We start from the raw sequence: 21,907 nt of genomic DNA, 5'->3' as shown, positions 1-21,907 counted from the left end.
GGTATTCAATAGTAAGATCTGTGGTGAACTGGAGAATGAATGCCCCGCCTAACGACATTCAAATTAGTTTAAAAAACATGGTAATGGCCAAACAAAAAACATGTCTGGCCCACAAGCTATTTGATTGTGAGCCCTAATTTGAAAGCATACTTTTCAACTCCTTCTTTATGCATGATCCAGTGATGGCTGTGAGGGGTGATACAGATGAATAAAGAGAGCTCAGGAATATATAAATATGCGCCCTTTCTTTAGAAAGGCAAGATATGCAGGTGCTGTCTGTAGAAAAAAAGTTCAGGCAGTTAAGTAAGTTAATATTTCCATTGCTCACACAATTACTCAGTAAGCCCGTATTAAATAAATACCCTGTGGAAGTCACCTATTTCTTTATTCTGGCTGTTAAGTGCTTTTATTGATTTGTTTTCAATAATTATCAAAAAACCCTTAAAAATGCTTTTTGTCATTTCTGTGAGAGCTGTCATAGTTTATAAAGAAGATATTTTATCGCATTTCTGTTGTCCCAGAAGAAAGGAAGGAGAGAGAGTATTTGAACACAGCTATGTATTGTCTATGACTGCTTTTATGCTACAACAACAGAGTTGAGTAGTTGCAACAGAGACCAAGTAGCTCGCAAAGCCCAAAATTTACTATCTGGCCCCAAGAAAAACTTTGCTAATCCCTGCCCTAGGTTATTGTTACCTGTTTTGGAATATGTATAAATGGAATCAAATAGCTAACTTTCTCACATTTAAATAAAAATATGTAATAGGCAATAGTAATGCAGAAACCCATGATTGTATGCATCCAACCACAGTCTCAAAATACATGAAGCAATAACTGTCAGAACTGAAGGGAGAAATAAATAATTCAATAGTAATAGTTGGACACTTCAATATCTGCCTTTCAATAATGAATAGAACAACTGGACAAAAGATCAGCAGGGAAATTTAAGACCTGAACAACACTATAAATGAACTAGACCTAACAGACATTTATAGAATACAGACTATACTTTCTTCTCAAGTGCATATGGAACATTCTCCAGGGTCGACAAGCTGTTCGATCATTAAAAAAATCTCAGTAAATTTATAAGGATTGAAAATATACAAGGTATGTTCTTCAACCACAATGGAATGAAATTAGTAGTCAATAAGAGAAGGAAGTGTGGTAAATTTATGAATGTGTAGAAATAACACACACAAACAACCAGTGGGTCAAAGAAGAAATCACAAGAGAAATTAGAAAATGCTTTGAGATGAAATGAAAACAAAAGCACAACGTACTAAAACTGATGTGATGCAGTGAAAGCAGTACCTAGAAGGAAATTTATAGCTGTAAACACAGCTAAAAAAGAAGGAAGATCTCAAACCAATAACCTAGTCTTACACTTTAAGGAGTAGAGAAAGAAGAGCAAACTCAACGCAAAGCTAGCAGGAGGGAAATAGTGAAGATTACAGCAGACATAAATGAAATAAAAGATAGGAAAACAATACAGAGAATCAACAAAACCAAAAGTTGTTTCTTTAAAAAGGTCAAAATTGACAAAACTTTAGCTAGACTGACCAAGAAAAGAAGACTCAAGTTACTAAAATCAGAAAATGGAAGTGGAGGGACTTCCCTTGTGGTCCAGTGGCTAAGGCTCTGCGCTCCCAATGCAGCAGGCCCGGGTTCGATCCCTGGTCAGGGAACTAGATCCCACATGCCACAACTGAGAGTTCACATGCTGCAACTAAAGATCCTGCGTGCTGCAACTAAAGATTCCGCATGCCTCAACGAAGATCCTGCATGCCGCGACTACGACCCGGCTCAGCCAAATAAATAAGTAAGTAAATATTAAAAAAAAGAAAATGAAAGTGGAGACATTGCTACCAACTTTACAGAAATAAAAGGGGTTATAAGAGAATACTATGTACAATTGTATGCCAACAAATTTGAAGACCTACATGAAATATATTCCTAATAAGACACAAACTACCAAAACTGACTCAAGAAGAAATAGAATATCTGAGTAGGTCTATAAATAAAGAGATTTAGCTAAGTAATCAAAAAACTTTTCACAAAGAAAAGCCTAGGAAGATTTCACTGGTGAATTCTGTCAAATATTTAAAGAAGACTTAACAATTCTTCACAAACTCTTCCAAAAAATAGAAGAGGGAAGAGTTCCCAACTTTTTATGAGGCCAATATTATCCTAACACCAAAACCAGAGAAAAACATCAAAAGGAAACTACAGACCAATATCCCTTATGAATATAGATGCAGAAATCCTTAACAAAATACTAGTAGACCAAATCCAGCAGAATATAAAAAGAATTATATATCATGACCAAATGGAATTTCTCCCAGGAATTCAAGGTTGGTTCAACATATGAAAATCAATCAATATAAAACATCATCTTAATAGAATAAAGAAAAAAATCATATAATCATCTCAACAGATACAGAAAAAACATTTGGCAAAATCCAACACCCTTCATGATAAAAATACTTAACAAAGTAAGAATAGAAAGGAATTTCTGTAACTTGGTAAAGAGTATCTATGAAAAAACCATAGAGAAACACAGCATTAGCATCATACTTAATAGTCAAAGACTATAAAATATTTCACCTGTAAAATCAGAAATGAGGCAAGCGTGTCACTTTCACCACTTCTATTCAACGTTGTACTAGAGGTTCTAGTTGGGGCAATAAGGGAAGACAATGAAATAAAAAGCATCCAGCTTGGAAAAGAAGGAGTAAAAGTATCTCTCTTCACAGATGACATGATCTTATATAGAGAAACCCCTAAAGAACCCACAAAAAAACTATTAGAGCTAATAAATGGATTCAGCAAGTTTACAGGATATACAAGATAAATATGCAAAAATCAGTTATATTTCTGTATATAATCTTTATATTTCTGTATATAATGAGCAATCTGAAAATGAAATTAAGACAGCTATTCCATTTACAATAGCACTTTAAATAAAGGAATAACCATAGAAGTACAAGACTTATACACTGGAAAAATACAAAATATTGTTGAACAAAATTAAAGAAAACCTAAATAAGTGGAAAGATATTTTATATTCATAGACTGGGAGACTTAATATGAAACAGTTTGATCTGCAGATTCAATGCAATCCCTGTAAAAATTCCAATTGTCATTTTCGCACAAATGGACACTCTTATCCTAAAATTCATATGAAAATGAAAGGGACCCAGAATAGCTAAAAAAAATCTCAAAAAAGAACAAAGTTGGAGGACTCACATTTCTCAATTTCAAAATTTACTACAAAGCTACAGTAATAAAGATAGTGTGGTACTGGAATAAGGATAGACCTATAGATTGATGGAATAGAATTGAGAGTCCAAAAATAAGCACATACATCTATGGCCAATTGATTTTCTTTTTCTTTTTTTTTTTTTTTTTTTGCAGTTTTTAAAAATGAAATATAGATTATATTCCATTTATAGTTATTATAAATATGGCTATATTCCCCATGTTGTACAATATATCCTTGTAACTTATTTTATACATAGTAGTTTGTACCTCTTAACCCTATACCCCTATATTGCCCCTCTCCCTACTGGTAGCCACTAGTTTGTTCTCTATATCAACGAGTCTGCTTCTTTTTTGTTATAGTCACTAATTTGTTGTATTTTTTAGATTCCACATATAAGTGATATCATTACAGTATTTGCCTTTCTCTGTCTGACTTGTTTCACTTAGCATAATACCCTCCAAGTCCATCCATGTTGCTGCAAATGGCAAAATTTCATCTTAGTAGTATTCCAGTATGTGTGTGTGTGTGTGTATGTATGTATATATATATATATATATATGTCACATCTTCTTTATCCATTCATGTGGTGATGGACACTTAGGTTGCTTCCGTATCTTGGCAGCTGTAAATAGTGCTGCTATAAATATTGGGGTGCATGTATCTTTTCAAATGAATGTTTTGGGGGTTTTTTTTTTGGCTATATACCCAGGAGTGGAATTGCTGGGTCATATGGTAATTCTATTTTTACTTTTTTGAGAATCCTCCATACTGTCTTCCACAGTGGCTGCACCAATTTACATTTCCCCCAACAGTGTATGAGGGTTCTCTTTTCTCCGCATCCTTGCCAACATTTGTTACTTGTGTTCTTTTTTGATGATAGCCATTGTGGTTTTGATTTGCATTTAACTGATGATTAGTGATGTTGAGCATCTTTTCATGTGCCTCTTGGCCATCTACATGCCTTTTATGGAAAAATGTCTACTCAGTTCTTCTTCCTATTTTTTATTGGGTTGTTGGTTTTTTTGATGTTGAGTTGTATGAGCTATTTATATATGATGGTCGTATCATTTGCAAATATTTTCTCCCATTTAGTAGGTTGTCTTTTCATTTTGTCAGTGGTTTCCTTTGCTGTGCAAAAGCTTTTAAGTTTAATTAGGTCCCATTTGTTTATTTTTGCTTTTATTTCCTTTGCTTTAGGTGACAGATCCAAAAAAATATTGCTGTGATTTATGTCAGAGAGTGTTCCTGCCTATGTTTTCCTCTAGGAGTTTTATGGTTTCTGGTCTTACATACATTTTGAGTTTATTTTTGTATATGGTGTTAGAGAATGTTCTTTTACATGTAGCTGTCCAATTTTCCCAGCACCACTTTTTGAAGAGACTTTCTTTTCTCCATCGTATATTTTTGTCTCCTTAGTTGTAGATTAATTGTATGGTCAATTGATTTTCAACAAGGGTGTCAAGACCATTCAGTTAAGGAAAGAATGGTCCCTTCCAAATGGTGCAGGGATAACTGGATATCCACATGCAAAAGAAGAATTTGGAGCCGTACTTTACAACATGTTCAAAAAGACTTAAATAAAAGAGCTAAAATCATAAAACTTTTAAAAGGAAGCATAGTTGTAAATCTGTGTGATCTTGGATTAGGGAACAGTTCTTAGATATGACACTAGAAGCACAAGGAACCAAAGGAAAAATAGATAAGTTGGGCACCATCAAAATGAAAAACTTTTGTGCATCAGAGAACACTATCAAGAAAGTGAAAAACAACCCACAGAATTGGAGAAAATATTTGCAGATCATATATCTGTTAAGGATCTATTATCCAGAATATGAAAAGAACACTTAAAACTCAACAATAAAAAGATAAAGGACCTGGTTTAAAAAAATGGGCAAAGGATTTGAATCAACATTTCTTCAAAGAAGATATACAAATGTCCAATAAGCACATAAAATTATGCTCAACATTATTAGTTATTAAGGGAATGCAAAATAAAACCACAATGAGATACTACTTCACACACACTATAATGGCTGTAATAAAAAAGGACAGAAAATAGCAAGCATTGACGAGGATGTAGAAAAAATGGAACCCTCATACATCACTGGTGGGATTGTAAAGTAGTACAACCTATGTTAAAACAGTTTGGCAGTCCTCAAAAGTTTAATCATAAAGTTACTGTATAACCCAGCAATTCCATTCTTAGGTGTACCCAAGAGAATTGAAAACATATGTTTGCACAAAAAATTTGTACAGAAATGTTCATTAATAATAATAGCCAAAAACTGGAAACAACCCAAATATCTACCAACTGATGAATGGATAGACAAAAAATGATATAGCCATTCGGTGGAATAGCATTCAGTAGTAAAGAATACAGACATAAAAGGCATATTGTCTGCTTCCGTTTATATGCAAAGTCCAGAACAGGCAAATGCATAGAGAAAATAGATTAGTGGCTTCTGGGCAACAGTGGGTGGAGGGAAGAATGAGAGTACCTGCTAGAATAAATGGAGTTTCTTTTTTGAGTGATGAAAATGCCCTGAAATTAGATAGGGTGATCGCTATATGACCTCATGAATATAATAAAAACATTGAACTGTGCACTTTAAGAGGATGACTTTTATTGTATGTGAATTATATATCAATATCAATTATGTATCAATTATATAAAAATATTTGGAGGAAGGGTCAGATTGGGTAATAGATTTGGGAGTCATTCATAGAGGCAATTATGTAAGGAATAGGAGGGAATTCCCTGGTGGCCCAGTGGTTGGGACTCCACGCTTTCACTACCAAGGATGTGGGTTCAGTCCCTGGTCGGGGGAACTAAGATCCTACAAGCCACATGGCATGGCCATAAAAAAAAAAAAAAAAAAAAAAGAAAAAGAATGGGAGTAGATTCTCTATAGGGGTGCTGTCCAATAGAATTTTTCTGCAATGATGCGAATGTTCTATATTTGTGCTGTCCAATTAAGTGTTTAAAAAATACTAAGTATGCATATAAAACAGTCAGAAAAGCTGTATACCAAACTGCCACAATGCTTCCCTCTGGAGAACTAAAAAATGACTGGCTTTGGAGTACAGGCCTAGAGTAACTACTCACTCTCGACACCCGTGCTTCCTTGCCTTAAGAAAATAATGATTTTGTCTTGTTTTCAAAAAGTTAAACAGTTACTTTCATGACCACCTGCTGCACCACTAGGACTGGAGGGCATTCACAGTGTTTTCTATGTGAATGGCCCTCCTAGAGCACAGAAGACAATGCAAATGGTGCTCTCCCAAGCCATGCAACATATATATATATATATATATATATATATATATATATATATACCTATAATTGGTATATATATATATATATATATATATATATATATATATATATACCTATAATTGGTATACATACTAATTATTGGGAAAGTGTCTCCTAGAGCCTCATCAAATGTAAATTTCTTTCCTTTCCCTAAGAAAAAGACCCTTAAATTCATCAGCTTCAGTGTTCAGATATTTTGAAAATGACCTTAGACCAATGCAGAGTTAAAGTTGTCTTTGTTGTTATTAATGAAGAAGAAAAGCAGAATAACCACGGCATATAACTGCCTGCAGAAACAACATCCTCCCACACCCCTGGTTTTTACACCATCCAATAACCACATGAAGGAAAAGCGATTTGTGTCAGAAATGGCTTTGGGCTCCCTGCCTGGTTTGTGCTGAGCTTACTTTTCTAGTTTCTAGGGCTGGGCCAGCAGTAGGGCCAGGAGAATCAGTGGTCAAGCCAAACGTAAAGATAATGAAGTCCATGTTTTTGTTGTCAGTGGTGTGGTTCATCAAAGAGCTGATTGGGGCAGCATCCACGAGAAGATATGTCAGCTCTTGATTCCCCTGCGCACTTCCATGCCCTTCTACAACTCAGAGGAAGAACGGCAGCATGGCCTGCAGCAGCTGCAGCAGCGGCAGGTAGGGCTTATAGGACGGTTGCAGGGTTAACTCACGGGTGCAGAGAACCTGTCCAGGGAAAAGGTTGTACTGTGCGCGGTCACTAAACTATAACCTCTGAGGGCAGAGACTTGGTTTCATGTCTTTATGTCCTCAATACCATTGTTGTTCTCCACATATCTACTGAAAACCTGCAGCATCAGTTTCCAAGAGCTGCCGTAACGAAGTACCACAGACTGGGTGGCTTGAACAACAGAAATTTATTTTCTCACAGTTCTGGACGCTAGAAGTCCAAGATCAACAATGGGTGTTAGCAGGGTTGGTTTCTTCTGAGGCCTCTCCCCTTGGCTTGCAGACTTGTCCTCACAGTTAGATTGGATTATGAGACACCCCATGGCCTCATTTTGACTTACCTCTTTAAAAAGCCCTATCTCCAAATGCAGTCACATTCTGAGTCACTAGAGGTTAGGGCTTCAACATATGAATTTTGGGGGGACAAAATTCAGCCATAACACCCATATATGCCAAGTATTGTAATAAGAACCCAGGCACAAAGTAGAAGGTCAAAAAATGATGTATGAATATACTAGTTAATAAATAAAGGAGATTAGGAAAACTATTACTATGGCATTGGTAGCATCTGAATTATTCTAAAAAAAATAATGCTCTATAAGCTATAAATCTCAAAAGATTCATCAATTTTAGTGTTGTGACACTTTGAGAGTGGCCTTAGAACAATGCAGAGTTAAAGTTGTTTCTGATATTAGTGAAGCAGGATAACTCCAGAAGGAAAAATATGTTTCTTTCAAAATTAACTCAAATAGAAAGGCAGAACATTTTAGATTGTCCTGAGACATTACAGCTTTGCTAAACTAAAATTTTATTAGAAATGTAAGAATAATAATCATTTAATAAATTTATATTGAGCACTCATTTATGCCAAGCACCAACCTAAGATGAAAAGATACTTGTTCCTGGACCTTGAGGAACTCACAGTCCAGAGTTTGCCTTTTTTAAATTAATTAATTAATTAATTTATTTATTTATTTATTTATTTATGGCTGTGTTGGGTCTTCGTTTCTGTGCGAGGGCTTTCTCTAGTTGTGGCAAGTGGGGGCCACTCTTCATCGCGGTGCGTGGGCCTCTCACTATCGCGGCCTCTCTTGTTGCGGAGCACAGGCTCCAGACGCGCAGGCTCAGTAGTTGTGGCTCACGGGCCCAGCTGCTCTGCGGCATGTGGGATCTTCCCAGACCAGGGCTCGAACCCGTGTCCCCTGCATTGGCAGGCAGGTTCTCAACCACTGCGCCACCAGGGAAGCCCCAGAGTTTGCCCTTTTAATCACCTATTTTGGGTCTCATGTCCGCCTCAGTGCAGACAGGCTCACTGTGTGCTCTCGAGCAGGTCATCAGGTGTTGGCCCTATCTCCAGGTGTACCTATATCCACCATTGCCTTTCACCCTTAGACTGTCTCAGATAGTCTAGTTTTTTTTTCCACAGAAGCATTTGATCGAATTTTGCTACACCGTAGCCCAGAAATATATCTTTGAAGGAAAACATGAAGATGCTGTCCCGGCAGCTTTGCACTCTCTTCGCTTCCGCATGAGTGTTCATGGCCTGAGTTCAGTAGAGCTGGTACCTGCTTACCTGCTGTTGGCCGAGGCCAGCCTTGGTAAGTGAAACTGACTTGAGACCCCCTGGAGCCTGTAAGAAGTGCTATACTTGGTCATATCAGTGGCCAAAGCATCCAGCTTTGGCAGTGGCACCAGGATACCTTTTGTGGAAGAGCAGGATTGCTGTAAAGTTTGGCACAAGGTGGGGAAGGAGATGTCATGGACTTTTTGGTAAAACTGAACGAAATCCACTCTAGCTGGCCTTAGCAAAAGGAGGAAATTTATTAGGATGCTGAGGTGTCCTAAGGGAAGTGAGACTTCATGAGATACTATACTCAGAATGCTATAGCAAACCAAGGCTGGTGGTCTCTGTTTCTCTCTCTTGGGTCTTGGGGTCTTGTTTCTTGTCTCTGTTTCTAGGTTTCTCTCTATGCATCTGCTTTATTTTCCACCTCTGCAGACCAGATTTTTCTACCCTATTCTTACTGCAGAAGACAGCTACCCCAAAATGTCAGATGCAGCTGAATTTACATTGAATTTACATATCCTCCAGGTTCAAGGTGGGTTATAGAAACTAATTAGCATCTGATTTCCAATGTTAAATTCCTGGAAGAAAGAATTGTGTTGACTCAGCTTGAGTGCGGCATCTATCTGTATCTACCTTTGTGTCAGGGTCACATAGTTCAAACACGAAAATAGGAACCTGCTCCTATGGATGGCAGAGGCAGTTCTGAGAGCAGGGCACAGACATCACACATGGTGGTTGCTACAACAGGAGAATTAGCATTTTTGCGGGGAATTAACATTTTTGAGCATCTACAGCCTTTTAGGTTCTGTACTACTCCTTTATTTTTATTTATTTATTTTATTTTTGGCTGTGCTGAGTCTTCGTTTCTGTGCGAGGGCTTTCTCTAGTTGTGGCAAGTGGGGGCCACTCTTCATCGCGGTGGGCGGGCCTCTCACTATCGCGGCCTCTCTTGTGGCGGAGCACAGGCTCCAGACGCGCAGGCTCAGTAATTGTGGCTCACGGGCCCAACTGCTCCGCGGCATGTGGGATCTTCCCAGACCAGGGCTCGAACCCGTGTCCCCTGCATTGGCAGGCAGACTCTCAACCACTGCACCACCAGGGAAGCCCTGTACTACTACTTTATATCTTAACAGACACTATTAAAAAAAAAACTTTTTAAAAAGTAAAACGGTAGGAAGTATCGTACAAAGAACTTTTTCCCTAAGCTATCTGAGAGTAAGTTGCTTACCTGATGCCCTATGCCTTGACTACTTCAGTATGTATTTCCTACAGAGACGTCTCCTTCATAACCACAATACAACTGTCATCCATGATTATCTACTGAGCAGACCCCATTCAGCTTTTTCCAGTTGTCCCAATCACATCTTTACAGCAGAAGGGTAGAGTCCAGAATCACACTTTTCATTTTGTTGCCATGTGTCTTTAGTCTCCTTCATTCTGGAATAGTTTCTCAATCTTTCCTTGACTTTTATGACTTTGACGCCTTCAAAGATTAAAGGCCAATTATTTTATAAAATGTCCTTCAATTTGAGTTTCTCTGATGTTTCCTCATGACTGGACTTAGGTGATGTGTCTTTGGCAGGAGTATCACTGAAGTGATGCTGTGTTCTTCTCATCCCATCCTATAAGTTGGCACATGTTTTTATTTTGTTCCATTATTGATGATGTTCATTTAAGTTACTTTATTAAGGTGGTGTCTGCCAGGCTTCTTCTCTGTAAAGTTACTCTTTCTTCTCTTTGCAATTAATAAGTATTTTATAGAGAGGTATTTAGAACTATATAAATATTCCATTCCTCAACAAACTTTCAATGAATTCATTTATTTATTTATATCAACATAGACTGTTGTTTTCCTATTTTATTTAGTGGGTTACAATCCATTACTATCATTAATTTGATGTTCAAACTGTCCTTGATTTGGCAAGGGGCAGCCCATCACACTGGCTTCTGTGTCTCCTTAACACATCCCCATTGTTCTTTTTTTTTGGCTACATGGCTTGCGGAATCTTAGTTCCTCGACCAAGGATTGAACCTGAGCCCTAGGCAGAGAAAGTATGGAGTCCTAACCACTGTACTGCCAGGGAATTCTTCCCCATTGTTCTTTGATCACTTTCCTGCTTTCTGGATCATACCTCCAAGGAACCCTGATTTCTTTTAGTAGAAAATGGAATTTAGAAGCCAAGACTTGTGCACTGGACATACTCGTTGCTATTGAGGTGTGGCTGCTCCCAGGCTTCTCAATGGACAGAATTAGGGAACATGTGTAAATATAATAATGTGTATATGCGCATTATTTCTAAATCTCCATCTCCGTCTCTACATCTGTATCTGTATATGATCATGGGTCCATAGGAGTACATTTAAATCCACAGGGTTCAATCTCATTTTCTCCCATTTCATGTCTATAGCTCCATTCTCTGACAGTGAGAATGCTGGCTTCCATTTCCATTGATGTATTTATATATTTAATTGGTTACCCTGTATGAGCCAAACTCCCATCTCCAATCCTATCCTTTCCCCTTGCAGATGCCCTCTTCTCCTTTTGGGGGCTCTGACTCCTATTCTGGGATGCCTCTTCTGCATGGACCCCCTCCTCACTGGTTTGGGCTCCGACTTCATACCAGGCCACTTAGCCGCAAGAATGCCCTCTTTAGCCTACTCAGATCTGACTCCCCATTCTGGACTGTCCCTCCTCCCAAACTAGTGGAAGAGCACCGGACAAGAAAATACAGCCCAGGCTCTCTTTATCTCTGACACTGACTAGCTATGGGATTTTGGAAAAGTCACCCTGGCCTAAATCCCATCATCTTTTATTTGGTTTACTACCTGCCAACTGGTCTCTGCACATCTTCCCTGGCCTTCTTCCAACCTGGTCTCCAAACAAAATAAGACCAAGTCACTCCAATAAATAAAGACCAAGTTCCTAAAGCAACCTATGAGTCCCTGTTTGGTCCAGCCTTTATGAATTCTCTCACCTCACCTCTCATTCTTTTCTCTCTCCCTTTCAGTTGTGTTGGCCTTCTCTTGGTTCCTCAGAAGCACTGTGATGCTTCCTTGTTCTGGAAGGTTCTTCTCTAGCCACTCCCCCCACTTCTCTTCCCTTCCTTTTCACCTAACTAACTCCTATTCATCCTTCAGGTCTCAGCTTGAGTCACCACCCCCTGATTAGAACCCTTTCCCAAGCCCCCAGATTGGGTCAGGTCTCTTTTTATGTATCCACTTAGAAACCTCTTTCTTTTTTTCTGGGCACTCACTTTGATAATAATTATACATTTTTTGATGAGATTATTTAATTAAAGTTCCTCTCCTGCACTAGACCATAAGTTCAGGGAGAACTGGAACTCTGTCTATTCTTTCTACTCATAGTGTCTTTACATCCAGAACAGTACTTAGTGCAGGGAAGGTACTCAAAAACTCCTTAGAACCTGACACCTAAATGGGAACTATGTAAGCATTTGTTGAATCTGAGTCCTCTTCACAGGATTGTTTTGAGGTTTAAATGAATTCATGTATAATGGACATGGAAGTGCTTTGCAAGCAGAAAAGTGCTGTCTAAATGGAAGGTTTCATTCTAACTCCCACAGTTACTGATTTAAAACCTTGCCAACCTTTTTGAAAGTCTAAATAAATCACATCCCCTGTGGACATGCCTCTCCCACTTTAGAGATTCCTCCAGACTGGAGTGGAAAAATAAGAGGCATTCATCCTTTTTTTCAAAGTAAAACTTTGGAATTTTAATGCACTAGAAATGACATTTTCAGTAACACTTCAAAGAGGAGCCACCTTACTCATCTTCCCCCACTGTTTTTAGTGTTTTGGAACCGGGAGAATCTAGGTTCAAATTCCAACTCTTTACTAGCCGTGTGATCCTAGTAATCAAGCTTTTTCTTACCTTAGGGCTCTCACACGTACCACCTGGAATGCTGTTTTCTCCCTCTTACATGGCTGGTTTCTTTTCAACCTTCAGGTACCTGCTTAAACACCACCTTCTCAGAGAGGTGTTCCCTAATCATCCAAAGTAGGTTTCTCCGTGCCTTTTTTGATCACTGTGTCCTGTTCATTTCCTTCCTAGCACTTCACTTTTTGTTTCTTTATTGTGTAACGACTTCACTCGACTGTGAACTTTTTAAGGTCAGGGATCCAGCATGCACTGAGCATCTGGCAGAGCGGTAGAGACTCAACAGATTAGATGAATATAGGGTTGAATGAATGCGCGGTTTCCTCCTCTGATATTTCTTTTGCAGGGCTGTTGGCAGACTTAAATCACAGATGCAGATGGCCTGGCCTAGTGTAAGACATGTGTAAGGCATAGTGTAAGGCAGGCCCTCAGTAAGTGATTCCTTTTGCTTCCCTTGCATGCCTCACAGCCACACCTTTGAATCGTCTGTGACTGTTTTATTCTGTGGTCCTTTAGTTTCATCTGCAAGCCTGCAAAATCTTCCCCCATGATGTCTCTCAGATCTGCCACTAACCCAGTGTAAGCCTGCTGTCTCACCCTTAAGACAAGTACCACTGCTCCATGAACTGGCCATCCTTTCTCTCTCTACTGCATATACTCTGAAAGTCACCCTTTGGGATAGTCTCACTTCCTTTGGCAACTTTAGGTCTCTGTTACCTCTACTCCATCCCTACACCTCTCCAGGTAAGCACTGTATGTAGGAGGGCATGCCTGAACTTACCCACACACTGGTCACAATCTTAGTTCTGACCTGCTTGTCACAGCTTGTTCTTCTCACCTCATTATACCCTGCTCTCTGAATTTGCAGCCTTGTAGTTTTTTTCTGGCAAGTAGTCTTTTTCCTTTGGGACTGATGCTTGTTTAGATGTGGTTCAGCTTGACCTGGGGGCCTTCCTTTTTTCAGCAATACCTCTGTAAATGAGAACTGGACAATGAAAAATGTAAATTTCCAATATATATCAGTGCCCCCTACCAATTGTTTCCCAAGATAAATGTCTTAGCTAAGAGTCATTTGCTTCTTTAGATTTGATAGGGCCTCAGTCTAAAGCTCTTATTTTTTTAAGCAAAACCCAGGTGGAAAATGTGGCTTGCCTATTTAATTAACATGAGCCAGGATCATGGGCCATGGCCTCTTGATTCTGATCTAATATTTTCCCATTTTAGTGTGAGCATCGGTCAGGCAAAGTTACTTGCTACCTCTTGTTGACTGCTTCTTCCTCACCTCTCCTGTATTTCAGAGAGGTATGATTACAACCAGAATAAAGCAATGCTTACATATGAAGTAGGCCTGGGTGGAAGCACAAGAAGAACAGAAGGTTGACTTATGAGGGATCCGTGTCTTCATCTCCTGACCCTTTACTGATGCCATTTCTGTTGCAGCATCCATCACACAGAACCCTTCACACGCAGGGCATGTCTCCTGCTCTGCAGAACGTTCTCAAAGTAGTTTTCTGCTCACTTCTGACAACCTACCTAGGAGGCAAGCGTAGGCAGGAAACTATTATGTATCTTCACAACTAAACAAAAAGGGTTAAGTGTCAAGAGTATTTGAATATTAGAAATAAAGGTGACTTTCACTTAACCACATGAAATGGTTAACCACATAACCATTCTAGCTTCTGAATGTCTCTTTTTTATACTCCATCTTCATTCGCTGCCTTACTTCAGGGTCTAGTACCTGCCTGAACTATTTCAAAAGTCTTCTAGTGAGTGTTTTCCTTTTCCTCCTCCCCTCTGGTCTCTCCTCGTCATAGTGGCAGAGGATTCTTCAAATCTAAACCCGGTTCTTGCTCCCTTTCTGAAAATCCTCTAATTTTTATCCACATGCATCAAGATCCTTGGCACGACTTCCTAAGCCCTCCATGATCTGTGCCCTGCCTACCTCTTTAGCCTCATTTCCTGCCACTTGATCCCTTATACTTTGTGCCCCAGCATCACAGGCCAATATATAGTTCTCTAAGCACAGCACACCATTTCATATCTCTATGACTTTGCATATGTGTTAATTCTCCCTGGGATGCCCTCCCTCCCTTAACTGTCTAGAAAACTTATATTCATCCTCAAAACTTAGCTCAGACTTTTCTGACTATCTTAGCTTGGCTGCTATAACAAATACCATAGACTGGGTGGCTTAAACAACAAACATTTATTTCTCACAGTTCTGGTGGCTACAAGTCCACGATCAAGGTGCCAACAGAGCTGGTGTCTGGTGAGAACACACTTCCTAACTTGTAGACAGCCGCCTTTTCTTGCTATACCCTCACATGGCCAAAAGAGAGATCATCTCTCTCTTGTCTCTTCTTATAAGGGCACTAATCCCATTCATGAGGGCTCCACCCTCATGACCTAATTACCTCCCAAAGGCCCCACTTCGAAATACCATCTCATTAGAGATTAGGGCTTCAACATATGAATTTTGGGGGGACACAAACATTCAGTCCATAGCACTGACCATGCCTCTCCCCACTCCATTGTCCCTCTCTACCCCATCCAAAGAATTGAACACTTCCTACTCACTTCCACTTCCAAACCTTATAATGTTACTATCATTGCATTTACACTATATTACAAATATACTTGTTTTCATGTCTTCATTCCGCCAACCAAGCTGTACATTCTTCAAGAGTAATGGCTTTGATTTATCTTTGAATTCCTATCCCTTAACACAAGGCCTGGCACATAAAAAGTATCGAATATACGTATACATATATTTTAAAATTGAGATATAATTCATGTACCATAAAATTCTCCCCTTTATAGTACAATTCAGTGGTTTTAGTATATTCACAAGATTGTGCAACCATCATCACATCTAATTCGGGAACATCTTTGTCACCCCAAAATGAAACCCAATACCAATAGCAGTCACACCTCGGTTCCCATGCCTACAGTCCTGGGCCACTTACTAATCAATCCACTTTCTGATTCGCCTATTCTGGAAAATTTATATTAATGAAATCATACAATATGCGGCCTTTTGTGTCTGGCTTCTTTCACTCAGTATAATGTTTTCAAGGTTCATCCATGTTGTAGTATGTATCAGTACTTTATTCCTTTTGTGCCTGAATAATATGCCACTCATGAATAGGGAAAGACTACACTTTGTATATTTACTCATCAGTTGACTAACATTTAAGCTGTTTCAATATTTTGGCTAATATGAATAGGCTGCTATGAATATTCGCGTACAAGTTTTTGTGTGTCAGTAGGTATTCAAGTCAATGAATAAATGAGTGAATAGGTGATGACTCATATTTCACCATGTGTTCTCTGGCTAGGATATGGATTATAGTCTTTATTTCTCTTGTTCTCTGGCTAGGATATGGATTATAGTCTTTATTTCTCTTGGGCAGGTCTGGGCCGGATCGTCCAGGCTGAGGAATATCTATCCCAAGCGCAGTGGACGGTCCTCAAATCAACTGAATGTTGTTATGCCACCCACTCCTTACTGCATCGGAACCTGGGACTTCTCTACATGGCTAAGGAAAACTATGAGGAAGCCCGTTATCATCTGGCCAATGATGTAAACAAACTAAATTATAACACCCGATTGCTTCTGAGAACGGCTCTGTTTAGTTGTTGTTTGTTCTTGTTTTCTTTCTGCTGAGCATTTCTGTGAAACTTTCTGTGTACAACTGTCTGTTTGGTGGAGTATTAGCAAGAACACAATTCTAACGACCTGAATTCAAGACTTTCCACTTTCTGCCTGTGCATCTTTGTCCAGGTCACATCACTTCCCAAGTCTCAATTGCTTGGGGGATGATAAAGGGAGGCAGAAGAGCATCCTGGTTAAGAGCAGAGCTTTACTCCTGGTCCCAGCTCTGCCATTTCACCAGCCACACAGACTTGGATAAATTATTTAACGTCTTTCATCACCTGTAAGACGGAAATCATAAAATAGTCTCTGCCTCATTGGGTCATTGCAGAGATGAATAAGAGGGCACGACATGTGCAGTACTTTTGCTATGATTTTTATAAATAACATCAACGTCTCTACTACAGAGTGTGATTATTACATTTAAATGAGCTGGAGGTATATGAAAGTGCTTTATAAACTCTAAAACTCTGTACCGATGTTAGATAGGTTGATGAGGGTGATGACTGAGCTGTTCTTCCCAAGTTCATGAGGTTTCTGTTAGGATTTCAGTATTGGACAATATTACCTGAGGGAAGAGTTCCTGAGCCTGAAACCTGGATGAGGTTAGAATCAGACTGCAGTCTCCGTGCAGATTGGGTCTCTCTTCAGCCTCTCCACTGGGCAACCCTCCCTCTGGTTGCCTGCCACTGCACGATGCCCCTAAATTTGCTGGAAACATTGTTGTGCTGGTTATTCTCCGTATCCCCTTACCCCAAATGCATTCTCTGCCCTACTCTTCCTTGGGAGGCTGACCTTGGTGGACTCCATTGCTCTCTGGCCTCGCTGGGTTTGGAGAGTGAAAGGCACGGCAGAGGAGTGGAAGTTGGGAGGAGAGAGAGGTTGGGGTATTTACTCTGCTGCCTTTCTGCACCAGCCCAGTCCCTGCAGGGCCAGTGTTCCTCACGGCCACGGCTCCTGTCAGGTAGCCTTCCTCCACAGCTCTAGCTCTTGCTGGGCCCTGGTAACCCTGCTTTCTCCCCTGGTTTTCTCAGGAGTTTGGACGGTAAACAGTCTCTGACTATTGATAGTCCCTAGTGCTTCACTAACTCTTGTTGGTTCCGTACCCCTTCCACATCTCTGTAAATAATCCTTTCATTATACTAGCCTCAGGGAATATTGATACTTGTGAGGGTGCCATCTACTTCCACCTAGGAGCCTGACCAATGCACTTCATCATTTGTGTTTCCTCTCTGTGCTCCACAGCCTTCAACAAATCAAGCAGAAGCACATTCTCTCTTGAGCTGGGCCACACAGTTAAGAATTAGATCAAGCTCAGCCTAACTTAAAAAAGAAACCAAACCAAACCACCACAGCATTATTGATACATAACATAAAAGTCAATGGTATGTACAATTAAGTGTACAATTCAATGATTTTTAGTAAACTTAGAGTTGTGCAGCCATCAACATAATCCAGTTTTCACCCTTAAGAGAGCCCACATATCCATTTGCAGTCATTTCTCATTCCCACTTTCTGTCTTTCTAGATTTACCTTTTTAGGACATTTAATATAAATGAATGATATGTAGTCTTTTGCATCTGACTTCTTTCACTTAGCATAATTATTTTGAAATTCACCTGTGTCGTTGTTTATATATCAATATTTCATTCCTTTTATCGCTATCATCTGGATATACCACAATTTCTTTACCATTCACCAGTTGATGGACATTTGGGTTGTTTCCATTTTTTGTCTATTATGAATAATACTGCTGTGAACATTTGTGTACAAGTCTTTGTGTGAAGACGTGTCTTCATTCCTGTTGGGTACATACCTAAGAATAGAATTGCTGGGTCATGTGGTAAAACTACGTTTAATTTTTTGAGGACTGCCAAACTGTTTTCCACAGAGGCTGCATCATTTTATATTCCCACCAGCATGTACAAGAGTTCCACTTTTGCCACATCTTTGCCAATAAGTGCTATTTTCTGTCTTTTGATTAGAGCAGTTCTAGTGCGTGTGAAGATGTATCTCATTGTGGGTTTTAGTTTGCATTTTCTTAGTGACTAATAATGTTGAGCATCATTTCATGTGCTTATTAGCCATTGGTGTATCTTTTTGGTGACATGTTGTCTGTTCAGATCCTTTGCCCATTTTTGAACTGAGCTGTTGTGAAAGTTCTTTATAGATTCTGGATACAAGTCCTTTATAAGATATATGATTTACAAAGAAAACTCAAGCACTCTCTTTCTTCCTTCTGCTATAGATTTATTTCGCCAGTTGTGCATTTGGAACAGAGCACATCAGGACCTCAGGAGGCTACTTCTACCTGGCTAATATCTTCTATGGCCTTAAAAAGTTGGACCTGGCAGACACATTGTACACCAAGGTGAGCTGGGGACTATGGGAGCTGAGCCTTGATACTTAGGCCTTGTATCTTACAACTGGTGTCAGACCATTCATGAGAAATTCAAGGCACAGACAGATGAAGTGACTTGCCCAAAATCACATAGCTGATACATGATATATTCCACTTTTCTTTCTTCCGGTTTCTCCACTACCAAAATAGTTTAGTCCTTAGCATCCATAGAGCAATTAACAAATAATAACTTATGGGTCAATAAGAACCAAACCCCTCCAAATAGACTGCCATATACCCTGCCATATCCCTAGGAGCAAGCTAATGTGGGCATGTTGAGGTGTGGGATAAAGGAGGAGATGAAGTTTTTAAGCGAAACTAATTGTTGAAAGGTCCTGTGAAGGGATCAAAGAACATGAAAGTACTTTAAAATGTCCATCTTTACCTGTGAAAGATTTTAAACTGTTATATATATATATATATATATATATATATTTTTTTTTTTTTTTTTTTTAACTGCTTTTGATACCAAGTTTTTTTACTGTCAGATGATTTGGGGCTGAGTTGCAAGAGGTGACCTTGACAGAGTCTAAAGTACTAGGCTCCTTTATTTTTTTTAATTTTAAATAGTTTTAATTTAAATCTTTTAGAATAGTATGTATCTATTCCAATAGTAGATTGTCAAGTCTGTACAATATTTTCCTCTTTTTAATTGTTTTGGGTTTGTTTTTGTAGGTCCTTTTCTTCTCTTTTGTTTCCCACTTAGAGAAGTTCCTTTAGCATTTGTTGTAGAGCTGGTTTGGTGGTGCTGAATTCTCTTAGCTTTTGCTTGTCTGTAAAGCTTTTGATTTCTCCATCAAATCTAAATGAGATCCTTGCCGGGTAGAGTAATCTTGGTTGTAGGTTCTTCCCTTTCATCACTTTAAGTATATCATGCCACTCCCTTCTAGCTTGCAGAGTTTCTGCTGAGAAATCAGCTGTTAACCTTATGGGAGTTCCCTTGTATGTTATTTGTCGTTTTTCCCTTGCTGCTTTCAATAATTTTTCTTTGTCTTTAATTTTTGCCACTTTGATTACTATGTGTCTCGGCGTGTTTCTCCTTGGGTTTATTCTGTATGGGACTCTCTGCGCTTCCTGGACTTGGGTGGCTATTTCCTTTCCCATGTTAGCGAAGTTTTTGACTATAATCTCTTCAAATATTTTCTCTGGTCCTTTCTCTCTCTCTTCTCCTTCTGGGACCCCTATAATGCGAATGTTGTTGCGTTTAATGTTGTCCCAGAGGTCTCTTAGGCTGTCTTCATTTCTTTTCATTCTTTTTTCTTTAGTCTATTCCGCAGCAGTGAATTCCACCATTCTGTCTTCCAGGTCACTTATCTGTTCTTCTGCCTCAGTTATTCTGCTATTGATTCCTTCTAGTGTAGTTTTCATTTCAGTTATTGTATTGGTCATCTCTGTTTGTTTGTTCTTTAATTCTTCTAGGTCTTTGTTAATCATTTCTTGCATCTTCTCAATCTTTGCCTCCATTCTTATTCCGAGGTCCTGGATCATCTTCACTATCATTATTCTGAATTCTTTTTCTGGAAGGTTGCCTATCTCCACTTCATTTAGTTGTTTTTCTGGGGTTTTTTCTTGTTCCTTCATCTGGTACATAGCCCTCTGCCTTTTCATCTTGTCTATCTTTCTGTAACTGTGGTTTTTGGTCCACAGGCTGCAGGATTGTAGTTTTTCTTGCTTCTGTTGTCTGCCCTCTGGTGGTTGAGGCTATCTGGTGGTTGAGGCTATCTAAGAGGCTCGATGGGAGGCTCTGGTGGTGGGTAGAGCTGACTGTTGCTGTGGCGGTCAGAGCTCAGTAAAACCTTAATCCACTTGACTGTTGATGGGTGGGGCTGGGTTCCCTCCCTGTTGCTGTGGCAGTCAGAGCTCAGTAAAACCTTAATCCACTTGACTGTTGATGGGTGGGGCTGGGTTCCCTCCCTGTTGGTTGTTTTGCCTGAGGCAACCCAACACTGGAGCCTACCTGGGCTCTTTGGTGGGGTTAATGGCAGACTCTGGGAGTGCTCACGCCAAGGAGAACTTCCCAGAACCTCTGCTGCCAGTGTCCTTATCCCCACGGTGAAACAGAGCCACCACTCGCCTCTGCAGGAGACCCCCCAACACCAGCAGGTAGGTCTGGTTCAGTCTCCCCCAGGGTCACTGCTCCTTCCCCTGGGTCCCGATGCACACATTACTTTGTGTGTGCCCTCCAAGAGTGGGGTCTCTGTTTCCCCCAGTCCTGTCAAAGTCCTGCAATCAATTCCCACTAGGCTTCAAAGTCTGATTCTCTAGGAATTCCTCCTCCCGTTGCCGGACCCCCAGGTTGGGAAGCCTGACGTGGGGCTCAGAACCTTCACTCCAGTGGGTGGACTTCTGTGGTATAAGTGCTCGCCAGTCTGTGAGCCACCCACCCAGCAGTTATGGGGTTTGATTTTACTCTGATTGCGCCCCTCCTACCGTCTCACTGTGGCTTCTCCTCTGTCCATGGACGTGGGGTATCCTCCTTGGTGAAGTCCAGGGTCTTCCTGTCAATGATTGTCCAGCAGCCAGTTGCGATTCTGGTGCTCTCACAAGAGGGAGTGAGAGCACGTCCTTCTACTCCGCCATCTTGGTTAATCCTCTCTAGATGTTTTCTTATTCAAACCCAGAAGGATATTCACTCTCTGGAAGACTTTAGCCATCTTTTAAAAGATTCATTTCATTACATTAGGCCCACACAGGATGCTCTCCATTATGATTAATTCAAAGTCAAACTGTTGAAGGATCCTAACTGCATCTCATTTTCCTCTTTTTAAAAAAACATTTTTATTGGAGTATAGTTGCTTTACGGTGTTGTGTTAGTTTCTACTGTAGAGCAAATTATATATATATATATATATATATATATATATATATATATATATATATATATATATCTCCCCTCTTTTTTGGATTTCCTTCCCATTTAGGTCACTGCAGAGCATTGAGTAGAGTTCCCTGTGCTATACAGTAGATTCTCATTAGTTACCTATTTATACATAGTATCGATAGTGTATATATGTCAATCCACATCTCCCAATTCATCCCACCCCTGCTTCCCCCTTGGTATCCCTACGTTTGTTCTCTACGTCTGTGTCTCTATTTCTGCTTTGCAAATAAGA

General features: G+C 39.7%; 1 protein-coding gene across 1 annotated transcript in view; it reads left to right on the top strand.

The window, feature by feature from the left end:
- The window catches only part of ZMYND12 (zinc finger MYND-type containing 12), a 37,782-nt gene that overhangs the window by 3,521 nt on the left and 12,354 nt on the right, over positions 1 to 21,907 (top strand). Inside the window, exons 2-5 of the mRNA XM_068537912.1 lie at positions 7,081 to 7,222; positions 8,700 to 8,871; positions 16,152 to 16,321; positions 18,642 to 18,764. Coding sequence (XP_068394013.1) covers positions 7,081 to 7,222; positions 8,700 to 8,871; positions 16,152 to 16,321; positions 18,642 to 18,764 — 607 coding nt within the window. The remainder of the gene's footprint in view (positions 1 to 7,080; positions 7,223 to 8,699; positions 8,872 to 16,151; positions 16,322 to 18,641; positions 18,765 to 21,907) is intronic.

This window comes from Eschrichtius robustus, chromosome 3 (genome assembly GCF_028021215.1).
Source record: "Eschrichtius robustus isolate mEscRob2 chromosome 3, mEscRob2.pri, whole genome shotgun sequence".
Classification (NCBI taxonomy): Eukaryota; Metazoa; Chordata; class Mammalia; order Artiodactyla; family Eschrichtiidae; genus Eschrichtius; species Eschrichtius robustus.
This window is presented reverse-complemented; position numbering and strand designations above follow the sequence as displayed.